Here is a 22,653-nt window from a genome sequence, read left to right as displayed (position 1 = left end):
AGCTGAGTCACAGGCTTTCTGTCATTCCTCCAGGATCAGCTCAGCAGCAAGATTCAAGCAGAGCGATTCCAGAGGCTTGGGTTAAACAGGAAGAAAACCCAGGAACTGGCACGAAGCCGGAGAGTTGCTTGGCTTCCAAGCCTGTGCAGCCACATGGTACTCTGGAAGGAGACCACACCAAGTCCACCCTCCCATTTTCTGGCCTCTCGTAGAGACGCGAGCTCAGCAAAGCCAGCAGGTATGGCTCAGGAAAGGCGCTGCCTGGGGTTGCGTCCCACTGCGTGATCTTGGGCAAGTTGCTGCTTCTTTCTGAGAGTGCCTGACTCATGGGTGCCCTAGTCCATAGGCACCTGCGTTCTAGGCACAATGCTTTGGCTTTACAGAGTGAGAGATGCAGCATGACTTCTCTGACTGGCATGTTTGAAATGCTCTTCCTGGGTCAATTCACTTCATCTGCACACCAGTCCTGTGGGAAATTATCATTCCTGGTTTATAAATGCTGAACACAAGACCTAAAGTGGTTACAAAAGATCCCCAAGTCCCACAGGTAGAGCTGGTTTCCAGATCAGCCTGTATGACTTCCGACCTTTCCCTCCCAACACATCTGCCCTGTGTGAGCTCATCTCTTGCTCTCAAACATCTGGAGAACAGGCATTGGATACGCGGAGCCTGAGGGCCAGAGAGGGTGAGGGACCTGGCCAAAGTCATTTGCACATGGAGCAAGTAAGACCTAAGCGCAGGTCTCCCTGCTTTCTGGACCACATCTGCACATGTCCCTCCTCCTCTTGCTGTTCCTCCAGCTCCCCGTCATCATCATCCGTGGTGGCAGAATGACCCTACCCCTGGGGACACTGTAAGGGAGAAGATGTCTTTGGAAGGCGGAGGTGGGTGAGAAACCCATGTTGTCCTGTGGCTTCTCTCTGGCACTTACTTTGCTGTGGGCGCAGATGGCTGAGCCCAGGAGCTTCCAGGTGCCACCCCTCCGGTCCATCCGCAGCATGCGCAGGATCTGCAGGAAACGCAGGCTTCGCAGGGAGGTGGCCAGGACATTGCCCTGGTTTCCCACGGCAACCACTGGCACTGAGGCAATCAGCACGAAGATGTCTAGGGAAGAAGACAGAGAGAGTGGCAGAGAAGAGGGAAGGAAGGGCCGGGTAAAGGCTCAGCCATCATCCTGGTGCTGCCTGCTGGGGCGGACGGCATGGAGCTGCTGCCTTCATCTGGCTTCAAGCGCACGCGGGGAATAGTGTTGTTCTGCGATCACCATCAAGCCGATGCTCTGAGCAGCGCAGCCCAAGGGCACTCGGCTACAAGTTCTCAGTCAGGACTGGAAACAGGTCTACCTCACTCAACACAGTCTAGATCCCAAGCAGCAATCTGCCAAGGCCCCCAGGGTGCATTTGAGACTCACTCTCAGGCGAACTGGGGACAAGAGGGGATCAGGGGCTACGCAGGTCACAAAGGTGAAGCTGAAGCTCAGACACCGTTTTAAAGTGAGTTTCCCCAGAAGCATCTCCTGAGATAGGAACTTGGTGCAGGTAATCTGTTGGGAGATGATCCCCCGAAGCCTCAGTGATAAGAGAGGGAGAAAAGAGATAAGTAGCGGCTGCTCTCAGGGTCCCCGCCGGGTCCTTGGAGTCGTAGGAAGAGCACATCCCAAGTTGGTCCACCTGGATGGTGGGAAGCTGGCACATTAGTCCTAGGACTCTTGCCCCTGCTAGTTGAGGGCCAGCCCCAGGGTGATCAGCACCTGCATGCTTTGGAGCTGCTCTAGTCCACTGATCTCCCTATGCTTCAGGTATATTGGGGAAATGTGAGGCCTGCCCCGGATGTGGATGCTTGTATCAGTAGTGACATGGAAATGTCCACCACGGCCATGGCTGAAACTAGAGGTGGCCAAGGGGATGGAGCACTTGTAAAAAGGCCATCTGCTCCTGGAGTCAGATGGTCCAGCAGAAAGATAGGGGCCTGATCCCTCTCTGTTCCCTTCAGTAGAACCCCACACTTCCAGCAATGATCACCCCACAATCCTGCAGAGGGTCTCAAGCCAAGAGGACCCCATGGTCAAGTATGTTTGGGAATGACTCTGGAAGTAGAGTTACTGAAGGATTCCCAGCATTCCTAGCATGCTAATAGGCACTGTGAATTTTAAGTGTACAAATGAAGTTCAACCTTCCCCAAAGGTGCTTTTCCTCATTAGGCTTTGTGTTAAACTTAATGGGTCTCAAAATTCTGTGACAGAGTTTTGGTCAAGTTGTTTTAATAAAAACGAATACCTTAAAAATGCCACACTCACACAACCCCAATCGTCTGCAAACATCCTCCTTTCCTTCTGAAAGTTTTCAGAAAGCTTTATGTTGTTGTAACCAATCTTCTACTATGAAGATTAAATGGCCAATTGAGACACACAGTTCTGAGACTGTGATCAAGCCTGAGGTGCCAGGTGCTGGGGACAATATTTGTTTGAACTTCTGAGCTTTCCGGGAAGACTTGGTGACCTTGCCATCTCCATCAGCCTTTTTGTCCACTGCTTCCATGCTACCACAGCAACTGCCTTGTGCCGAGAACAGCAAAATAACCCGTAGGAGGATAATCAGGGATGTGCTCAACATACATGGGCTGACTGAGGATGGTGGCATCACAAGATTTTAAGAATTTAAACCAGCTTCTTGACAGAATGGTGATCGACCTTTTCTGTCAGCTCAGCAAACCTGCAAGCAGTGTGGGCTGTCTGGAAGCCCAGGGCAGGGGCACGGCCAGGCTGATCTGACCTGGAAGGCTCAGGACAGTCCTCTGGGCAGTGCGGACAGCCGCTTCTACTGGGGGGTCATCTTTGCTATCAGCAGCAACATTGTCATGACAAACATTTGACAGACATATAAGTGACACTGAAGCCCACCCGGCTCCAGGAAGAGCTTCCCTCAAAGCTGCGAGGTCATTCAACACACTTTGTTTCAGTTTTGATGCTGGTAGGAGCAAGGGGGCCACCGTGCTGGGTTTGAGAACACCAGTCTCTGCTCGGCCTGCAGGGACAATGCCAGTCCCACCAGTTCTGTAGCCATTCTGAGAGGTGGAAGCCAGGGCGCCTCCGTTGGATGAGATGCTGGCGGGTGCGACCCAGAGCTTCCCTCAGTGTGGCTCCTTAGCACTGTCATCATTATGGGTGGCTCTCCATCCCTTCAGCCAGGGCCTAGTAAGCCTGGGCTCCCGCAAGCCGTCGCCATTTCAATCAGAAATGGGCACAAGTCCACCCTGTCAGGTTGTAGCCAGTTTTCTTAACGTAGGTGTGACTTCCTTAGCGATGTCCCCATCTCTCTCCTGGCTGCGGGTGGCTCAGTGGAATCCATCTTAATAACACCCACAGTTAGTTGTTTCTCGCCTGGTGTGCAAGCCAGAAGAGTATGATCCCAGGTCAGCCCATTCTTGGAGACATGAGCTTCAAACTCATCTATATCAGCAGCAATAACCAGGACAGCACTGTCAACCTGAGATGTGCCTGAAACCTGGGTTTTGATGGTCTCTCTGTCCTGGGGCATCACCTAGCGGCTCTCCAGTTTCCACAAGGAAATGCCAATGGTGGCACCACATTCACGCTCAGCTTTCAGCTTATCCACGACCCAGAAACACTTGCAAGAGCTCTTTCCCATCCACAGCCTCCTTCTCAGACTTTTCAATGGTTCAATTGAGGATTCCACCATATTTGTAGATGAAATGGCCAGTAGTAGTGGTCTTGCCAGAACCAATGAATACAGTGGTGATGGTGTTGACACAAGTCTTTTCCAGTCTTTTTTTACCTTTGATTTAAGGGTGGCTTTCATGACCCCTGATCTGGCAGTAAACTTGTTGCAGAAAGAAAATCTGCCAAAGGATTTTTACTACAGAGCTACTTTTTATAAGAGCATTCAAGGGACACACAGAATTCCAAGGAACACACTTAAATGTTTGTCCACTAAGCAAAGTCTGACCTCCTTAAGCCTTCTGGCCCCTGAGAACCTTCTGGAATTATGTGTGGTTTGCTGAGTACACTGCACTCTTTCATACCTCCACAGGTTTATGTGCTCTGGTCTCTCAGTTTTGATACAATCAATTCTCAGTTCAAATCTATGTGTGTTTACCAAAAATACGGTGCCTTTTGTGTACTGTATCCAGGGAAACCCTAGGCACACCTGACCTCTGGGAAAACTGAGAGGTCAAGCATCTCAGTAGTGATAAGTCTGCATAAGTGGTCAGGTTCCTCAGTTTACCTGTGCAGAGTATCCACTTACAATGCTCGTAGAAAAACAAAATAGACTGCTAATGTGAATGTACGAATATAGTGTGAAGATTCCCACTACAATGGACAATCATAATGCACCAGTAAAAAACAAATTAAAAAGAAAAGAAAACCAAAACAAAATTGAAAACTGGGATAAATGCTGCAGATTGTGATGCTCAGTGAAGAGGAACTACCTGGCCCAGAGGGACCATCCACCCAAAGTGACCAGCTTGGAGGCTTCCTTGAGTATGAGGCCACCACATCCCTAGACATAGGCAGGCTTTTTTCAAGCACAGAGAGAAAAGCAACATTTGCTATTAGGGCCACACTATGGAAGAAGCCGAGAGGAGTCAGGTGGAAAAGAGGACATGGAGCGAGGCCCAGCGGCGGGTCTCCCTGGAGGCGGGGCAGGCAGAATGACCTGGAGCCAAGTTCGTGCAGCCCACCTTAAGGCAGTGGGGACGGCAGCCTGGGAAGTCACCTGTTCTGGAGGGTTCTGGGTTCCCTGTGCCAGCGTGTCTGGAACTGGGCAGGAATTTGAAATTGAGCACAGTCACAAAGCCACCCCACCACCCAGTGCACACATGCAGGACCTCCAGCCAGCCCAGGCCAGGTCCCTGCAGAGGGGAGGAGAAGTCGCTTAATCTACCACGCTCACAAAAGATGTGGAAGGAAGAAGAGGAGGAGGAAGGGAAGGCGAGTGGAGGGAGATATGGAAAGAAGGCCAAGAGGGAGAAGAAAGGAATACCGAGAGCAGAGCAGCTAAGGAGCCCTCCCAAGCTGCTCACAGACACGCCTCCTGGTGCTCAAATTTCTGGGGGGAAAAAAAACCCCTCCAAAGTCCAACCTCAGCAGCAGGCAGACATAAGATAGGTGATCGAGAAGGGCCTGCAAGCCACACGGCACGCAGCAGGAGAGGTCTGGCACCTGGGACAAAGGAATGGCCAGCTTCTCTCTGGGTGGCCATGGTGCCTGGAGCTGGGTGCAGCCCTGGGTTCACTCTTCAAAAGGGAGGCGGTGAAGGAGCCATGAACCCAGAAGAGGCCACAGACTGTGAGGCTGCTAGGGTGGCTCAGCACACCTGTTCTGGATGAGACCGAGGGAGAGGAGCGGCATCGGAGGCTGGACCCAAGTAAGAGGGGGTGAAAGCCGTGGTGGGTGACTGGGGACGGGCAAGCAGGCTCTGGGGTCTACTGCAAGGCTGCCCAGGGGACAGAGGGCTTCGGGGAGGATGTCTTGGGTGACCCGTCCATTGTGACAGTCAGTGATGCTGCCTTTAAGCCCTCTGCAGGGACGGGAAGCTCTCCCACTCCTGGTTTTACACAAGGGGATTTTGTCCTGTTGTGACATGGGTCCTCTTGTCAGGGAGCGGTTCCACCTGCTGCACTGTAAAAATGCCTGCCCCCGTTGCAGGAATCCTAGTAACAACGCCTCTCAGAAGCAGCATTTGGATCAAGACACAAGCAACATGGCGGGGGCAGGGCAGGCCGGTCTTCTTAGAATGGAGTCTGCTGCTGGCCACCTGTGAGACTGGAACATGCCTCAGTCCTCTGAGCCTGTTTCCCCTGTGAGGTGGGGTAAGGTGGTCCTACAGAAGTCCACCCTCAGCCAGCAGTGGGATCACACCTCCCTCCCCCCAGCCAGTCTGGAAGGTCCAGGCACGTTCCATTGTCACTGTATAAGGGCTGCCAGCAGTCTAGAGGCCAGGGATGCTCAACACCTGGCAACCTGCTGGCTCTCCACAACCCAAATGCAAAGAGGAGGCCCCCATCCCAATCATTAATCACTGCCCTGTCCAGTTGACACGAGGAACAGCCCTGGAAGACGGGACTTCAGCACGGGCAGGTCGGTGCTGTTCTGGGCTTGGAGGCAGGTCAGAGGCTGGGCTGGCCTCCGCCGTGCTGCATGCAGTCCCAGAATAGCTGCTTAAAACATCCTTGGAGACACAAAGCATGAAAAGGGGGCCGGAGGCTACCCCTGGGCTGGGCGGCCAGGGCTTACCTAGCATGCACAGGGGCTTCCTGGCAAACTTCAGTCGTCCCCGCCAGCCTTTGTACCGACAGCAACATCCGGCGGCCCAGATCCTCAAACCAAACTCGGCTCCAAAGATGAAAATAGCAAATGTTTCCTGCATGGAGAGCATATGGAGAGGCCTGGGTGGCTGGGGCCCGGTTGTCTGGACCCGTGAGTTCTGCTCTGCAGATCTGGAGAGCTGGCTCTCTGTTGCCAGTACCATGCTTTGCGGTGGCAGTGGCTGGGGGTGGGGAGGTCGACAAGGGGGGGGTCCCCTCCATCAGTTGTGGAGGGCTCCCTCTTCATTCAGATGGGCTAACTGTCCCTGACTCTTTTAGTCCTTGCAAGGCAATCCCTGTTCTTTTTTCTATGTTTCTTTTTGCAACAAATCATTTTTTTAAAACAAAACAAAAGCCCCTTGAAAGTATTAAAAACCTCTAAGAAGTGAAGTTGGTTGAAGAAAGCCGTATCAAAGAAACAGTCTGCTAGTCCCACCCAGTGCCGGGCCCCTCCTGTGGCTAACTGTGGTCAGTGTTGGCTAAGCACAGATCTTGAGCCAGGTATCACCCTCCAGGATTGCATATCATTCTCAAATTACAGTTTGAGAAGTCAAAGCAGAGGCAGGTGTAGGGTGGAGCATGCCTTTGTGTTAACTTGAGAGTAACGGGAAGCTGTACGGTATAACTTATAACCCGTAATGGCCTGTGCTTGGCCTCAGCTGCCCTTATCTCTGAACTGGAATGGAAAATCTTTATCAGGAACACCATTCCTCACTCCACCTGGTCCCACGGCAGCCTAGTCAAAGGAGGGAGGCGCGGCTTTTCCAGGCCTCGATGTAGCGGGGGACCTGGGAAGATGCAGGGGTCGGGCAGACCTGCATCCTTCTCATCTGAGGCTCCACCCCAGAACGCAGGGCGGGCTCCCCCATCTCACCAGCAGCAGGAGCCAATCTCCCGAGACGGTCTCGTACTCCTTGAAGGTGGTTAGCACAGCCAGAATCAAACATCCCAGGACAATCAGGAACCTAGAGGGAGGAAGGAGAGGAAGGAAGCTTTAGTCCTGGTTAGCTCCACAGGCAGACAGGGAAAGAAGTCAGTCAGGGCGAAGTCGCATCCCCACTGGACTTTCTCCATTATCCCACCTAATCCTCAGGGCAACCTGCAAGGTAGGTAGGAAATCTTGCCTAGTTACAGAAAGCTAGGCTTCATGGGGTTCCACAAGGTGCGTGCGTTCACTCGACCCGCTAGCTAGCAAACTCAGTCACTTAGAAGTCAAACCAAATTATTAGGTCCCAACATTGGGGACTGCAGAATCCTGAAAGATGAAAAGTTATCACTGGTTTTGTGAAAGCAAAAGAACATGAATAAGTTAACATGTCCAGTATATATATGGCTCTGATCTTACATTATATATGGAAATGCTTCTTTGTATGAAGAAAACAGTCTTTTCAAAGATAAATTCAGAGAAGGCTTGTGTCTTCATGTTTGAGTATTATTCCTTTTTACAGTCAAAGACTATAAAAAAAATCTCTTTCAATTGGCAAGGAACGGGGGTCTTCAGACTTATGTTTGAAATGCTGGAAAGAATAGGAACTACCACACCCAGGGATGATCATTGCTGGTCCCTTAAAATTCATACAGAGGTCATCTGGTCCATGCTCCCACCTCAGACTAAAGCCAACTGCAAACAATCCAACCTCAGGGTTCCTATCCTGAACTCCTGGAGTAGGGGAAGAATGCTTCATTTCTTCAGCAAATAAAAATGGCTTTCCCTCCTGATGTAGACTAGCCTGGTTCCACAGTCAGTATCTGATTCCTGGGGTAGCTGACAGAGAATTGACGAGTGAGGGCCCTCGGGTGAGGCCTGGTAGCACAGACCCCAAGTGTTCCTACTCCAGGTGATCTATTCTGTGCCCTGTCCCTGGCTAGTGCTGTCCATTCTTCTTAGTCTTTGCTCATTCATTCATTGAATCTATATATGGCAGAACTGGGCGCTGGGATTCACTAATGAATGAGCTGGGTTTGCTCTCAGAAGCTCACAATCCAGATAAGCAGAAGATGACCTCATGCTGTACGGGAAAGAACCTTGACATCAGGAGGCATGGAAATATCTGCCTGTGACCTTGGCTGGGGACCAAGTCCTGGCTTGTCTTTGGTGATCCTGATCACATGTTCCAGTCATTAAACTTGGTAATCTGCAGACCTAAATGTTTATGTTTCCAACTCTCCCTAGGAACCTAATTGAGATTCCCAACTTCCTTCTATGTCTGACCATTTTACTTGAAATTTGGAACTTTAATCCATCCTGGAAACTGCCTAACCTGAACCCCAAGCCTTCTTCTCAGGTGATGATGGTGATAATGGTGATGATGATAGTGATGGTGATGGTGATGATGGTGATGATGGTGATGGTGGTGATGATGGTGATGATGGTGATGATGGTGGTGATGATGGTGATGATGGTGCTGATGGTGATGATGTTGATGGTGGTGATGATGGTGATGATGAAGGTGATGATGATAGTGATGGTGATGGTGGTGATGATGGAGGTGATGGTGATGATGGTGGTGATGACGGTGATGATGATAGCAATGATGGTGATATGGTGATGATGATAGTGATGGTGATGGTGGTGATGATGGAGGTGATGGTTATGATGATGATGGTGATGATGATAGTGATGGTGATGGAGGTGATGGTGGAGGTGATGGTGATGATGATAGTGATGGTGATGGAGGTGATGGTGGAGGTGATCGTGATGATGATGATGAGGGTGATGATGGTGGTGATGGTGATGATGATAGTGATGGTGATGGTGGTGATGATGGAGGTGATGGTGATGATGATGAGGGTGATGATGGTGGTGATGGTGATGATGATGGACAACTTCCACCACTGCTCTGCAGTGAGTCCCTGCCACCTGCCACTTTGCATGTATCAGCTCATGACCCTCTCAACAACCTCCTAGGGCAGATATGATTATTCACATGCTGAAGGATATTTCAGAGCAAGATTTCCTAAAAGTTTAAGTTCTGGGCATTGTGATGTAAGCCAGCAACCACTAGTCTTTGTCCTCAATTAGCACTGAACATGGAACCGGAGCCCTTGGCTGAGTCAGCGTGTGGGTGAAAGGGACGCTTGTATCCCAAAGTGAACTTGTTTGGCAGAAGCAGGATCCTTAGCCAGATTCTGAGACTCTTGCCACTCTGCATGCTTGGTGTGTGTGTCGATCTGGGGGAGGTTCTACAGGGAGCATGTGTGGTGCGCACAGCTCAGCTCATCCCAGGACTCACGTCCTTGCATAGTCGTCCCCTGTCCCTTGTGAAGCAGCTCACTCCTGACGACAGTGTGACCACAGTGGAGGAAGTCACTCCTCTGCTTGGGTTTTGTTACGTGGCAAAAGTGATGGGATGGCTGCATGTGTGACTGCCGCACATTGTATGAGGCTGTTTCACAGACGGGAGCCAGGGACTCTTGCTGCCTTGATGTGATGACCAGCATGAAGTGTGACCTGTCCTGCAACTGCAAGGGTCAGCCATCATGAGAGCCTGGAGGAAGATCCCAAGTTCTGGAAAGGATCAGCCCCGTCAACACCCCGACTGCTGCTTTGTGGGACCCTGAGCACAGGACACAGTTAAGCCACAGATGGACTCAGGAGACTTGGAAGCTGTGAGATAAAGACATCTGTGTTGTTATATGCCACCAAGTTAGTGGCATTTTGTTAGGCAGTGATAGAAAACCAACACACTGGAATGGAAATCTGTGCCAGGGGTGTCCAGCTTTTACAGAGCACGGTGACTCGTGCCACGGCAGGACTGCATTTATTCGCTTGGTCTGTCAGACTTCTCTCCATAGTTCAGTGACCAGCTCAGAGCTGGCACTTACTACAAACCCATCAGTGCTTAGGGAACAGACTGAAGCAACATCAGAGGGCTGCAACTGCCCTGCTGTTGGAATTCAGGACAAGGGGATAGGAAGGACCTGGAGAGACAGGCAGGGTGACACAGAGGGTTTCTTGGCCAAGTGAACAGTTTGCATTTTGTTCTGCAAGACATCTTTAATATCTAGCTACCTGTCTGTATAAAGTGTCTATATATAGTAGTCCCCCTTATCTGAGGTCTTGTTCTTTGTGGTTTCAGTTACTCATGGTCGGCTGTGGTCTGAAAATATTCAGTGCAAAAGTAAGCAATTGATGAGTGCTAAGAAAATTTTTTCACAGTATATTATTATATGATTAGTTATTGCTTTTAATCTCTTACTGTACCTAATTTAGATCTTAAACTTGATCACAGGTATGTAGTATGTTTAGGAAGAAAACAGCATATATGAAGTTTGCTACTCTTCAGCTTTCAGGCACTCACGGTGGTCTAATGTACCACTTACAGAAAGTGGGGGACTGGAGTGTGTCCACATCTGTATCTACACATATCTACCAGGAGTCCTCTGAAGAACTGGTCAGGAGGCTGATGTCCTGGGCAGACCGGAGAGGATAAACGTTCCTACAGAGAACCCTCCCAATGGTCTCTGTGGGATTTGTGACTAATGGGATGTGAAGGCCAAACAAGGGGGTATCAGGAGGGTCTCAGGGCTTGGGAAGAGGTGAAGAACCACTGTTCAAAGATGTCAGGAGGGTGTGCAGTGGCCAGCTCAACAGCAAAGACAACTCCTTGTGGACCCGCTGAGTTTGAGGTCCAAGTGGAAGCCTCCATCAGTCTGATCAAAACCTAAGTCTAAAGCTCAGAGGAGAGGTCAGGGCAGAAGTTGCAACAACGCCAAGCTCTACTAACCTTACTTTAGAGCCTTGAGAGTGGTTGGATAGTTCAGACTTAACCAACCACCAAAGAGATTCAACCCAGTATCAGGGAGCTGCAGAACATGACTTTGGCCAGCAGGGGGCAGCAACCGCCAGGCAGAGCTCTGCATGTTCTGCCCCTCTCCAGAGCACCTGGGGCTGTGCTGAGATGGGAGAAGGATCACTTAATTTATAAAACTCCAATCATCAAGGACGCCCTCCTATCCCGAGCAGGGAAAGACTCCTTCCTTTCTTGCAAAATTCAATATGTCCTTAAAATGGGAGTTCTATTATCATATGGAGCTCATGTCACTGTACCAACAGAAGCCAGCTAGTGACACTAGATGGCTAGATGTGTGCTCCGTTTCTCCCCCAGTCTTGGCGCTCTCTTTTGTACCTCACCAGCTCTTCCTTTTGCCTTGTCACTTTGGTCGCCTCTCTGTGTCCTTAGCCATTTCTCCACTGCTCTCCGTGGCCCTTCTCTCCCCCTCCCCCTTTATATCTCTTCCCCCCTCCCCCTCGTTCCCTCCTCCTCTGCTCTGTACCCACATCTTCTCCCTCACTTCTGCCTGTGACCTGCAGACCCTGTGAGGGTTTGTGGTCGGCACCCCCGTGAGGAGGGGAGCTGCTTGCTGCCCTTGTTTCTGCAGCATCCTGGCTGTCTTTGCAAATGATGCCAGTCAGGGACAATGGTCTTGGACATGCCTTTAAATCAGACACCCCTGCTACACACTTTCCCCATCCTCTGGCATCTTCCAGCCAAGACGAGACGGAGGAGGGCTGGAGGGAACTGCCAACAGGAAGGCCTTTGTGCCTGCACATGGTTCTGAGGTGACCATGCAGGGGCTCAGGATACGATGTGTGCACCCTGCCCAGGTCCCTCAAAGCCAGATCTCTGCCCAGCAGCTGGCAAAGGAGGAAGGTGCGGGCAGCTTCTGCAGAGATGCAGGTGAGTGAGGAACCACGGAGGCATCAGGAGCTCCTACCACCCTCGCTCACCCATGCCAGTCATCCCTCTGCAACAGCAAAGCAGGGCCCGCTGGAAAGAGCCTGTGAACAGCGAACACCCCTCCCAGGCTGCATTCATGCCACGACCAAGAGGGTGAGGACCCAGCGTTGGTGTGGTCACTGCTGCCACACTCCGTTTCCTCTTGTCCTCCTGAGAGCAGCAGAGAGGCAGGCAGTGCCTTCCTTCATTTCCACCCCGTGTCAGGCAGCAGGGGCAGGCTCACCAAGGAAGAGATGGGCCCCTGTGCTGGGAGCTGGCATGGGAACACCAAGGAGCATCTGCAGAGGGCGGCTGAGTCGGAGCCAGTCTGGGGGCAGCCTGGGTACTCCCAGTTCAGCTGGCAGAGGACCACTCCCTCCCCTCCTCTCCTTCCCCTCTGGACTCCCAGACTAGGGGGAGCTCCACTCCATTCCCAGGAGTTCCCAGAGATGGCCGCTGGCTCCTGCCCTAGTTGCTGTTGTTTCTGAGAGGTTGTCCAGGCATCTGTAGGTCACACGAGGCAGTAGGCAGCCGCTGCCCTGTGGATCCTGCTTCTTAGAATCCTCATCTGTCTGACAGACGACATGGGCTGTGTGGGGACATTCTCCCCAGCCAGGAGAAGGCAGGACTGAATTTTCTATCAGAGCAGATGCTGCCGACATCATAGTTAGCCACACCTGCCCTGACCAGAGGCACCACCATTGATCCTGGCTTTGGAGAAGATGACACATCCCAAAATAGCAGAGAACGACCTCAGGCCTCATGAGGATGCTACTGGTGCCCAACAGGAATGTCTCAGAAGTATATTACCCACTGTGTGCCAGGGAATTCTTCTTTTGTTTGTTTTTACCAGTTTTTTGACTGGCACATATTTGGACATATTTGTGAAATATTTCACTTAATGTAATGTCTTCCAGATCCATCCCTGTTGTCATAAATGATAGAATTTCTTGCTTTTAGGGCTGAATAATATTTATTGTGTAACAAAAAAAAACAAAAATAGACAGATGAGATTGCATCAAACTGAAAACCTTCTGCATAGCAAAGGAAAACATAAACAGAGTAAAGAGACAACCTATAGAATAGGAGAAAATATTTGCAAACTACATCTGATAAGAAGCAATGCTCATATTTCCTTAATATATAAGGAACTCAAAAAGCCCAACAGCAAAAAAATATTAAAAATTAAAATTTTGAATAGACATTTCTCAAAAGAAGTCATACAATGGCCAATGGGCATTTCTTTTTCCCCTATAAATCACCTCCCCAAAAGAATATTTGAGTCACTCATAGCAGGGCTGATAAATCATTTTCATCTTACAAACCCATTATTGACCAAGACCCCAGAATGCTGCACTGTGTTGAAAGAATTCAGATTGCTGCAACTTAGTTGGGGAAATGCAGTTATCAATTAGTGATGTCTGTTACATATGCAGGAAAGGAACAAGGGGTTGCCATCTTCTTGAACCAGGAATAAACTAAGATAACTTTTCTAATGCTTTCTTTCCCTGACTTTGGCTCAGGCCAAGCTCTCTGTGAACTTCCATTAACTAGAACTTTTGAGGGACCTTAAAAAAGACCTGTTCTTTTCCCCTTTGTCTTATAAAAAGGAATTTGTGCTTCAGAGGTCTGAATGATTTGCTAGTACCCTGAAAACAATTCTTTGCAAAGGTAGAGTGAAACCTTGGTCTCCTGACTTCCAGTCTGCTGAATCTCCACTGGGCCACTCTGCTGTGTCAGTTATGGACGTGCCTACCGTCGTTTCAGTTGCTTGCAATCTGTGCCCTTCTGTTGAATTCCACCAACATCAGGGCCAAAAGTGAAAGACTGCACACCAGGGTCATTCAGAGAAAGTCAACAAAATGAGGTATTTTCTTCCTCTTTTGAGAGCTGACCTACATTTTCCTTATTTAACATTTGTCCATTTTCTCTGCCCAGATATGTTGTGCACCTATTTATCTGAGGAGCTTTACAGCTATAAACTATGCCTTTAGATACCAGGCTCCAAGAATACACATGAAAGAAAACATACATGGAAAAACTTAGAGATCATTCAAAATGATCCCATCTCAGAATCCCATCTTAAATGTTGCACACTCACAGCTTGAAGAGTATGGGAGGTGAATAGACAAGCATTGGTGAGAGGCTGCATTTCAGGGCCAGCAGAGTAACCGAGTTGAGCTAAACAGTGGTAGTCTCCTGAGTGTCCCAGAGGAGAACTTTCAGAGCCACCTCACCCTCGTGGCTGGAAAGAGGCAAGGAGCATGGCAGGCCACAGAAAAGAGCACAGGAAGAGGCACTGACCACTTCCTCCTCTGCTTCCGTTCCACAACCACATGTCTTTCTGTGTCACTTTTCTGAGCAGAGGTATCTGATTATGCCAACTCCCATTTAAACGCAGCTGTAGGCTCCTCATGCATGAGAGTGGAAAGTCCCAGCACTTTAGGAAGGCAAACCAGGCTTGCCCAAATCAAATCATGCCGTGGCAGAAGGGACGGAGAGTGTGACCTAACTAAGCTCTGCCCATGAGGGACTCGCTTTAGTTCCAAGACACAAATAGTTTGGTAGCAAAGATAGAAAAGGCTATTCTACGCAGAGAGTAACCAAAATAGAGCTGAGGTGGCTAGAGTAACATCACACTCTAAAATAGACACAAAGACAAAAATTGCAACCAGAGACAAAGGAAGACATAATATATTGATACAAGTTTCATTCACTAAGAAGATACAGCAGTTATAAACATATGTGCACCCAACAAGAGAACTCCAAAATATCTTAGGCTTTATTTCTAGGTTCACCTCTCCATTCTTTCACCCTCTGGTCACACCAAAATCACAACTTAATCAAAACATGGCGGGTCCTCCAAAAGTCTGTTCCTTCCTCTTTACACGCTTTCTTCCTCTCATCTATTTATCACATTCTCTCTCCTCTTAAAGACACAGCTCAAATATCACCTCCTCTATTATGACTTCTTCCCTTCCTTCTTTCCTACTTGTTTCCTTCCTCCCTTTCTTTCCATAAACTGTTATGATCAATTATATGCCAGGAGATAGGGGCCATCAGTTCCTGTCTCCCAAGAGCTAACGGTTCATCTCTTGCTTCCCAAACCAAGTGAGGACACTCCATCTAAGCATCACCCAGGATTCTGTTCTTGTTTTATGCACCCAGGCTGTGATATGCACTTCCCTCTCTGGGCTCTGACTTTCAATAATAAATGGAGCACATTGTGTCCTACCTTCAGCTCTTGCCCCTCATAGGATGATCTGAAGAACAGAGGTCCCATGATTTGCCTCTTGGGGTCACCGAGCCTGCCCAAGGGATTAGCTACACTCTCCAGTTCTATTCCCAAGCCTGCTCTTTACTCACTGCAGGAGCTTGGAGTGGTTCTTTCTTCTCTCCAGGCCTCAGTGTCTACATCTGGGAGATGAGGAATTGATGTGCATAGTCCCAGAGGACCTTCAGGGCTGTTATCATAGGTTCAGGCTTTCAGTCAATAACCCTGGTGGGAGGGTCTAGAAAGGTTCTCAAGGAGGAGAGACAGACCTGAGTTCAGATCTCAGCTCCGCCACTTACCTTGTGGGGGATTGTTTCCTCATCTGTAAAGGGGAATGACAGTAGCTCCTAATTAAGGGTGAAAAGTGAGACTATGCTCTTGGACCACACAATGCTGTGCAGGGCAAGCCCACAGGCCTGATTTGTGTTAGGCAGTGTAGGAGTGAGTCTGAGCTGGGCTGGGTCACGTCAATGACTGTCCCACATGGCTGATGGGACCTCATGCTTTTCATCAGACCCAGGATTCTTTGTTTAAAATAGGAAAATAAACTAGAATTAGAAGAAGCTCTACAAGATAGCACCTCAGTTCCAACACTGCTGCCACGTCCACACCAGTCTGAGTCACATTTGACCATTTCTAAAGAGCTTCTTGTCAGTATTCTAGATCTGCCCAGAATTCCATGAGCAGGATGTGTTTTGGGGGGTGGAAGCTTCTAGCTGGGGACAGGCCTTCCGCAGCTCTGTCTGTGCCTCCAAGGTCTTCCGCTCCATGAGTGGCACCAGTGGAAGACGTGGCAATCCCATGGACACTGCTGCCCACACCCTCTCCAGCGCCCTCTTCTCATTTGACACTTCTTGATGATGACAGTGCTGTCCAAGCTCTGGCAGGTCACATTTTTCTCCCTGTGGGCTAGACAGGAACCATTAGCTAGATGCCTCCTATTCCACAGGATCTCTGGGCCAGATTGAGTGGGCAGGACCAGTGGGAAACTCCAAGCAAGTGGCGACAGACCACCTCCAGATGTTTTCTGTTCCCCAGCACAGGCCTCGTCGCTTACGTATCCTGGGATGCTGAGGTCACTCTGCCCCCAGTGGTGCTTGGCTGATGGCCGTCAGCATGCCTTCTGCGCATCAGCACTGGGCTAGAGGCCAGGCTAGTAGATGCCACAAAGAGACATGAGGCTATATTTTAAGCACCTTGTTCAGGGCGCAAGTTTGTGCCATGTTCCATGAGAACTCAGTGGTGAAAGGTGAAAGAATAAGAAAAGGTTCTGGAGTCTAGATGTGGCAAATTGGCCCTCTGAGGACCCTCAGAGACTCTTGCTTTGCTGGGGTAATTCCTTCTGATCCAAAGTGGCTGGAGCCTGCAACATGTCTAGTAAACATGAGTGGATGTCACTTCTGTGATCAGGTTGAAAGATCATGACTTCCATCTTGCTGTGGGCTCTCTTTCTCTTGCTGGCTTGGAGGAAGTGAGTTACTGTGTTGGAGAAAGCTGAATAGCATGGACCAAATGAGGCCTTTGGTCAACAGTCAGCAGAGAGCGAGTGCTCAGCCCAATGGCCTCAAGAAACTAGGTTCTTCCAACTGCCACAAGAGGGTGTTGGAGAGAAGCTTCTGCAGTCAGGTCTTCTTATGAGACCCGAACCCAGCCCGGCACTACAACTATAGACTCTGAGAGGCTGAGCAGAGCCCCAAAAGCCTGACCTGGACTCCTGATCCACAGAAAGTGCCAGACACTAAACCCCTGAGTGTTAAGCCACTGTGTGCTGAGATCAACAGGCCGCAGTAGATAACTAATGCTAGCTTGGCAGGATCTGGTTCTTGGTTCACCACTTAGCAACTAGATGACCTAAAAACCTCAGTGTCTTATCCATAAGACAGAAGGGACAAATCCAGAGATCCTTGCTAGCTAAATATTCCTCATCTCTGCCTTTGCAGTTAGGAAATTGCACAGCACAGCAAAAAATCCTCAAAACTCAGAAGTGCTTCCTTAACAAGCTCTCCAGACCAGCATCCTGGAGAACTGAAGAGCAACCTCCATCCTGGCTGTGCCGTGGATTGGCAGGTTCAGCCTCTGCCTCAACAGCAGGCTCAAAGTCCAACAGAATAATGTGAGCCATTCTCAGAATAGAGGGACAAACCTTACAGAACAGGCTGGATTCCACAAAGATGATAGAAATGACAAGGGAGAACTGCTCTGGGTACAGCAGAACCATCAGCAAGTGACACTCTGGCAGGAAACACTGAAGACAAAACAAGTGATACCTAAAAGGATTGGAACCTTATACAATACTTGCCCCAAAATGTAGGGAAAATAAAGTGTGAAGTTATATCATTTTGGCATTAAAATATATCCAACTTAGCACTGGATTCAGTCTTTGCTGATTCTAAAATTTAGAACCCAGTTGCGATTACGACCTAAATTTTGTTAATTCTGAGATAGAATAAACACATTTGTATTTCGATTAATTCTTGGGGTAAAGTATTAATCTGGTATGTTTGCTATTCCTGTTTGGTATGGTAGTCTTCATTTTCAACAGATTCCCTGTGAATGGATTTTCACTGACTAACGGTGGAATAAAATCGTCCTTTAAACATAGCTCATGGGAGAGTCTGGTGGATTAAGAGGGATTCATTTAAAACTGTCAACAAGTAAAAGTACCTAGAATTCCAACAAACTGTGCACTTAGCAAATGCTAATTATTTTCCCTTTCCTTCACATGATGTTCATGGAAAGTTCTCCAAAGTTGACTTAAGAAGTACAGAGAAAAGAAAAAAATTATCTCTATAAACATCCACATTCCTGAAATATGGTGTTATGGTTTGGATGTGAGGTGTCCCCCAAAAGTTCACCTGTGAGATGATGCAAGAAGGTTCAGGGGAGAAATGATTGGGTTGTAAGAGTCTTAACCCAATCAGTGAACTAATCCCTAATGGGATTAGCTGAGTGGTACCTGAAGTGGGCAGGTGTGGCTGGAGGAGGTGGGATTTGGGGCGTGGCTTTGGCTATGTATTTGGTATGTGGAGAGTGGAGTCTCTCTCCCTCTGCTTCCTGATGGCAATGTGAGCTGTTTCCCTCTGCCACCCTCTTCCACCATGATGTTCTGCCTCACCCCGAGCCCTGAGGAATGGAACCTGCCTTCTATGGACTAGGACCTCTGAAACCATGAGCCCTCAAATAAACTTTTCCTCCTCTACAATTATTCTGGTCAGATCTTTTAGTCATAGCAGCAAAAAAAACTAACTAAAACATATGGAAAGAACATCCTAGCTATAAACAACAATGGACAGATCTTCAACCAATTTCCACATCCACATTTACATCTATATTACATCTACATCCACCTACATTTCCAAGGATGGGTAAGAAGATGCAGGTTTCAACCATTTAAATCAAGGGTTAGAAAACTATAGCCCTCGGGGCAAATCCAGTCCTGTGCCTGCTTTTGTAAATAAAGTTTTATTACACCACAGCCACACCCACTTGTTAATGCACAATCCGTGGCTGCTTTTGCGGTACAGGAGTAGAACTGAGTAGTGGTAACAGTAACCTTCTGATCCACAGCACTTAGATTTATCATAACTTCCATCTTGCTCTTAAAGAAAAGGCTTGACAACCCCTGGTGTCAACCAAGAGTGAAGGGAAGTTCAGTCAGCACCAACGCAGGACATTTTCCATGTCTAATGCTGAACAGAAAAATATATTTAAAACTTAAATGTTGGAACACTTAAGATGATTTGTGGGATAAAATGGGGCATATCCAGATTTTGTGGAGTACTCCAAAGAAAGTAATATAAATTATGAATACAAATCAGAACAAGGGGTTTAAACTCCTGTAGCTTTGTGGTCAATCTGCTTCTGGAAGCATCCATCTGAGTTCGGTAGTATGCTACCATGCACATCTTCTTGAGTTCCTGTCTTCTTGGTGGATTTAAAGTAAGCCACTGTCCCACTTGGATACTGTTACTGCCCCAGCTGTGTGTTTTTGGGTGGCACCAACGAGTGTGACTTCAGGCTTCGAAGCACATTTCTCCATGACTTGACCAAACATCATGGGCAGCTTCACTCAGGGAAGGGCCTGGCTCTGGAGCCGGACACCTCAATGACTCAAGTCCAGCCTCCTCACTGGGTTTTTGGCTCCTCATCTGTAGCATGGAGTGAAGTGCCTACCTTGCAAGAGGACCCAGAAAGATAATGGATATAAAACCCTTACTGGCAGCAGTAGGCACTCAGGCAATGACACTTGCCCTCGAGTTTGCTGACTAGGACATGCCCACTTACAAATTATTTATAACGGGGAGCATAAATTCAGGAGGCAGAGAGGGAACGAGTTTAAATTTTGATGGCACTATTTATTGTTGTGTGACCTTGGGCAAGTATCTTGACCTCTCTGATCTTCCAATCTCTTGCATTTATTATGGGGACAATTATACAACCTCCTAGATTTGTTGTGAGGTCTAAATGCACCTCAGTTTCTTCACCTGTAAAATAGGGATACTGTAAAGTTTAGGCCAGAGCTTGATCAATATTAGCAATTACTATTATTATAAATATAATTGTTATTTTTGATTGCTACATGAAACAGTGCCTGGGGAATTTGTAAATTCTCAGTAACTGGAAGCAATTGTCATTATTACAACCCATTTGAACTTCATCAAGCACAGATCATCTGCGGGGAGTCTCCCGAGACACTGGGATGGCATTCCATTGTCTTTCACACACCATCACTTGCAAGACACGCTGCGATTGAACGACTCCTGAGAGAAGGAAACTGCCGATTAAAGTTTGACAGCGCTGACTCCGCTTCACGTCCTCATTTGACACGTGTAAAAGGGGGAGACGCAGGGCTCTGAACGGATGAGACCAGGTAAGTAGAGGGGACCTACAATCAGGTCCTCCAGGATGAACCCCTAGAGGAGGACAGGGGGTGAAGAGGCGGCTCCAGGTACGTCACCCTGGCTGTGGGGTGGGCTGGAAGTGGATCCCATGTCTCCGTGAACCAAGAAGTCACCTGGACTCAGTTACGGTTAATGTGGCCTCAGTCCCTGGATTCTCCGCATCCTGTGCCATGCTGGGCACCCCCCACCCCAGCTCTCCGTCCTAATCTGTTATCACATGATGTCTATTGCTCGTTTGAAATACTGCCTCATGCCGAGTCTACCTCTGTTGTTTGCGTCTTGAATCATCCCGTGGGCTCCCAACTGATCCCCAATGCCCCTCCACTCTTGCCCCTCCAAACATCTGCAGACCCAAATTTCCCCAGCCTCCTTCCTGTCCCGTGGCAGCCTCTGTTCACCTGACGCGGCTCATGCTGGACGTGGCTTGGCTCCCGTCCCTCCCTCCTCTCAACCCCCTGCTCCTCACCCTGCTCCCCTGTATGCCCTAAGCTGCTTGCCAGTAGGGGGACTTGGTTTCCTGGAGAGTAGAGGGTCTTGGGAGTCAGGTAGATCCAGGATCGAACACTGGACCAGGTTTCTAGCCATGTGCACGTGGCCACTTTGTCACCTCTGGGAAGCCTGGTCTCCTTATTATTGAACCAGGTCAATAAAATACCTGAGTAAACACGTCCAGAGGGCTGCTATCCCTGAGTCAGGGAAGAGAGAACAGCAGTTAGTAACTTTTGGACCCTTTCCCACAGTGCTCAAGACTGGAGGGAAGACCCCTGCCCATTTCCTTTGTCACCTCTCAACAATGGTAATACGAGTGTCATCTGATAAAGCTTCTGCCACGTGCTCGGCACAGTTCCAAGAAAAAACACAGCTTTTCTCTTGGGCCCATCCAGGAAAGCTGATCCTGAAGACTGGACAAAATCAGAGCTGCCGGAGTTCGTTGCCACTCGGCCCACTCTGGCCAGGCCTCGTTCATGGGCGTCTCCTGATTCCTCAGGATGGAGGTGTCCTAGGACTCCTTGTACCAGAGAGCTGCAGGGAGCTGTGAGGTGCTCAGGGAGACAGAGCAGCAGCAGGTGCTGACTCCTCTTTGTTGGAAGAGGCTGCATGATATTGCAGGATCGGAAAGCAAGGGTCTTTTTAAAAATCCATAAGCAGCAAGTCAAAGTCCAGTCAACTTCGTAAACAAAGATCTGAGCTTCACACCACAGGTGGTGCTTGTTGAGGTCTGAGTTCATCCTTCTGTGGATACCCACTTGGCCATCGGAATGATGTCAAGCCTGAAAAGGTTTTTTGGTTTTACAGACACTGCAGAGCACCTACTATGGACATTAATGAAGCACTGACTGTGTACAAGGCACTGGATTGAAGGCAGGGTACACTATGGAATGAGCATGAATCCCAGCATCAGAGACTGTATCTGATCTCCACCCTTCCTCTTCAAGTTTTGCAACCCAGGCAAAGATATTTAATTTCTTAACCTTAGCTTTCTCAGTTGAAAATTGGTAATAGCAAAGTCCACTGCATGAGACTGCTAGAGACCTGTGGTAAAGGATGTGAAGTCCCCGGTGGTCACTCTGGTAGGTGGAGATGTTCAATATGGGGTTCTGTGGTGATATTGGTGACTGCTGGTTTTGGACACATCTCTTTGCTTCCAGGAAGGCCAGTACGGTGAACATCTGGAACAGCTGTATTTGCAGATGTCCCAAGTGAGGGGGCACCTCTCTCTCCACTAAGGGTTCCGCTGGTTCTCCTGCCTGGGTCCAGAAGTAGAAGGCTTTGGTCTGTGCAGATGGAAGCTGAGATGGTGGCAGAGGCATGGAGAACCAGCTGCCTGGATCCCTCTACTGTCGTGGAAATAATTAAAAGAGTTTCCAGAAGCAGAGGGCAATGTCTCTGACAGGCTCAGAGTAGATGCCAGCGTTTTCTCTCCTGCACGGCCTCAGTCACTCCCGTCTTGGGACTTGCTGTGCAGATTCTGATTCAGAGCACCTGACCTAGGTCATCCCTGACCTTCCAGTCCCCGGGGTTTCCAGGGCCTCGAAGCCCTCTGACCTGACAGCCGTTTCTTCTGCATCTCCATCTACAGGTGCAAACTGTTCCCACCGCTAACTAGTTCCTGGTCACTTTGAGTGTCTACAGGTGGATATCCTGACCCTATACATCTCTAGTCTTCTGGATTTAAAAGACTCAATTCACAAAAGACATTCAATGCAAACCATGGAAATGAAAACACAGGAATTCTCACATTGACTTCTGAACCTAATAAATCAACTATTTTCATTTCCCTCTGCCCTTTGCAGCCTCAGGACATAGTCATATGCAGTTTCTGAAAATTTGCACTGTCACAATGTTACAGTCTGCATTTTATCTTATGAAAGAATAAATATTCTTCCACTTAGCTATAAAATATTCAGAACTTTCATGTTTAATGAAAGAG

At 48.8% G+C, this 22,653-nt stretch overlaps 1 protein-coding gene across 1 annotated transcript in view; it reads right to left on the bottom strand.

Moving 5' to 3' along the window:
• The window catches only part of Kcnq3 (potassium voltage-gated channel subfamily Q member 3), a 295,813-nt gene that overhangs the window by 36,227 nt on the left and 236,933 nt on the right, over window positions 1-22,653 (bottom strand). Inside the window, exons 2-4 of the mRNA XM_047526292.1 lie at window positions 7,202-7,292; window positions 6,257-6,383; window positions 932-1,104 (exon numbers count right to left, since the gene is read on the bottom strand). Coding sequence (XP_047382248.1) covers window positions 932-1,104; window positions 6,257-6,383; window positions 7,202-7,292 — 391 coding nt within the window. The remainder of the gene's footprint in view (window positions 1-931; window positions 1,105-6,256; window positions 6,384-7,201; window positions 7,293-22,653) is intronic.

The sequence above is a fragment of the Sciurus carolinensis genome, chromosome 1, assembly GCF_902686445.1.
Source record: "Sciurus carolinensis chromosome 1, mSciCar1.2, whole genome shotgun sequence".
Classification (NCBI taxonomy): Eukaryota; Metazoa; Chordata; class Mammalia; order Rodentia; family Sciuridae; genus Sciurus; species Sciurus carolinensis.
This window is presented reverse-complemented; position numbering and strand designations above follow the sequence as displayed.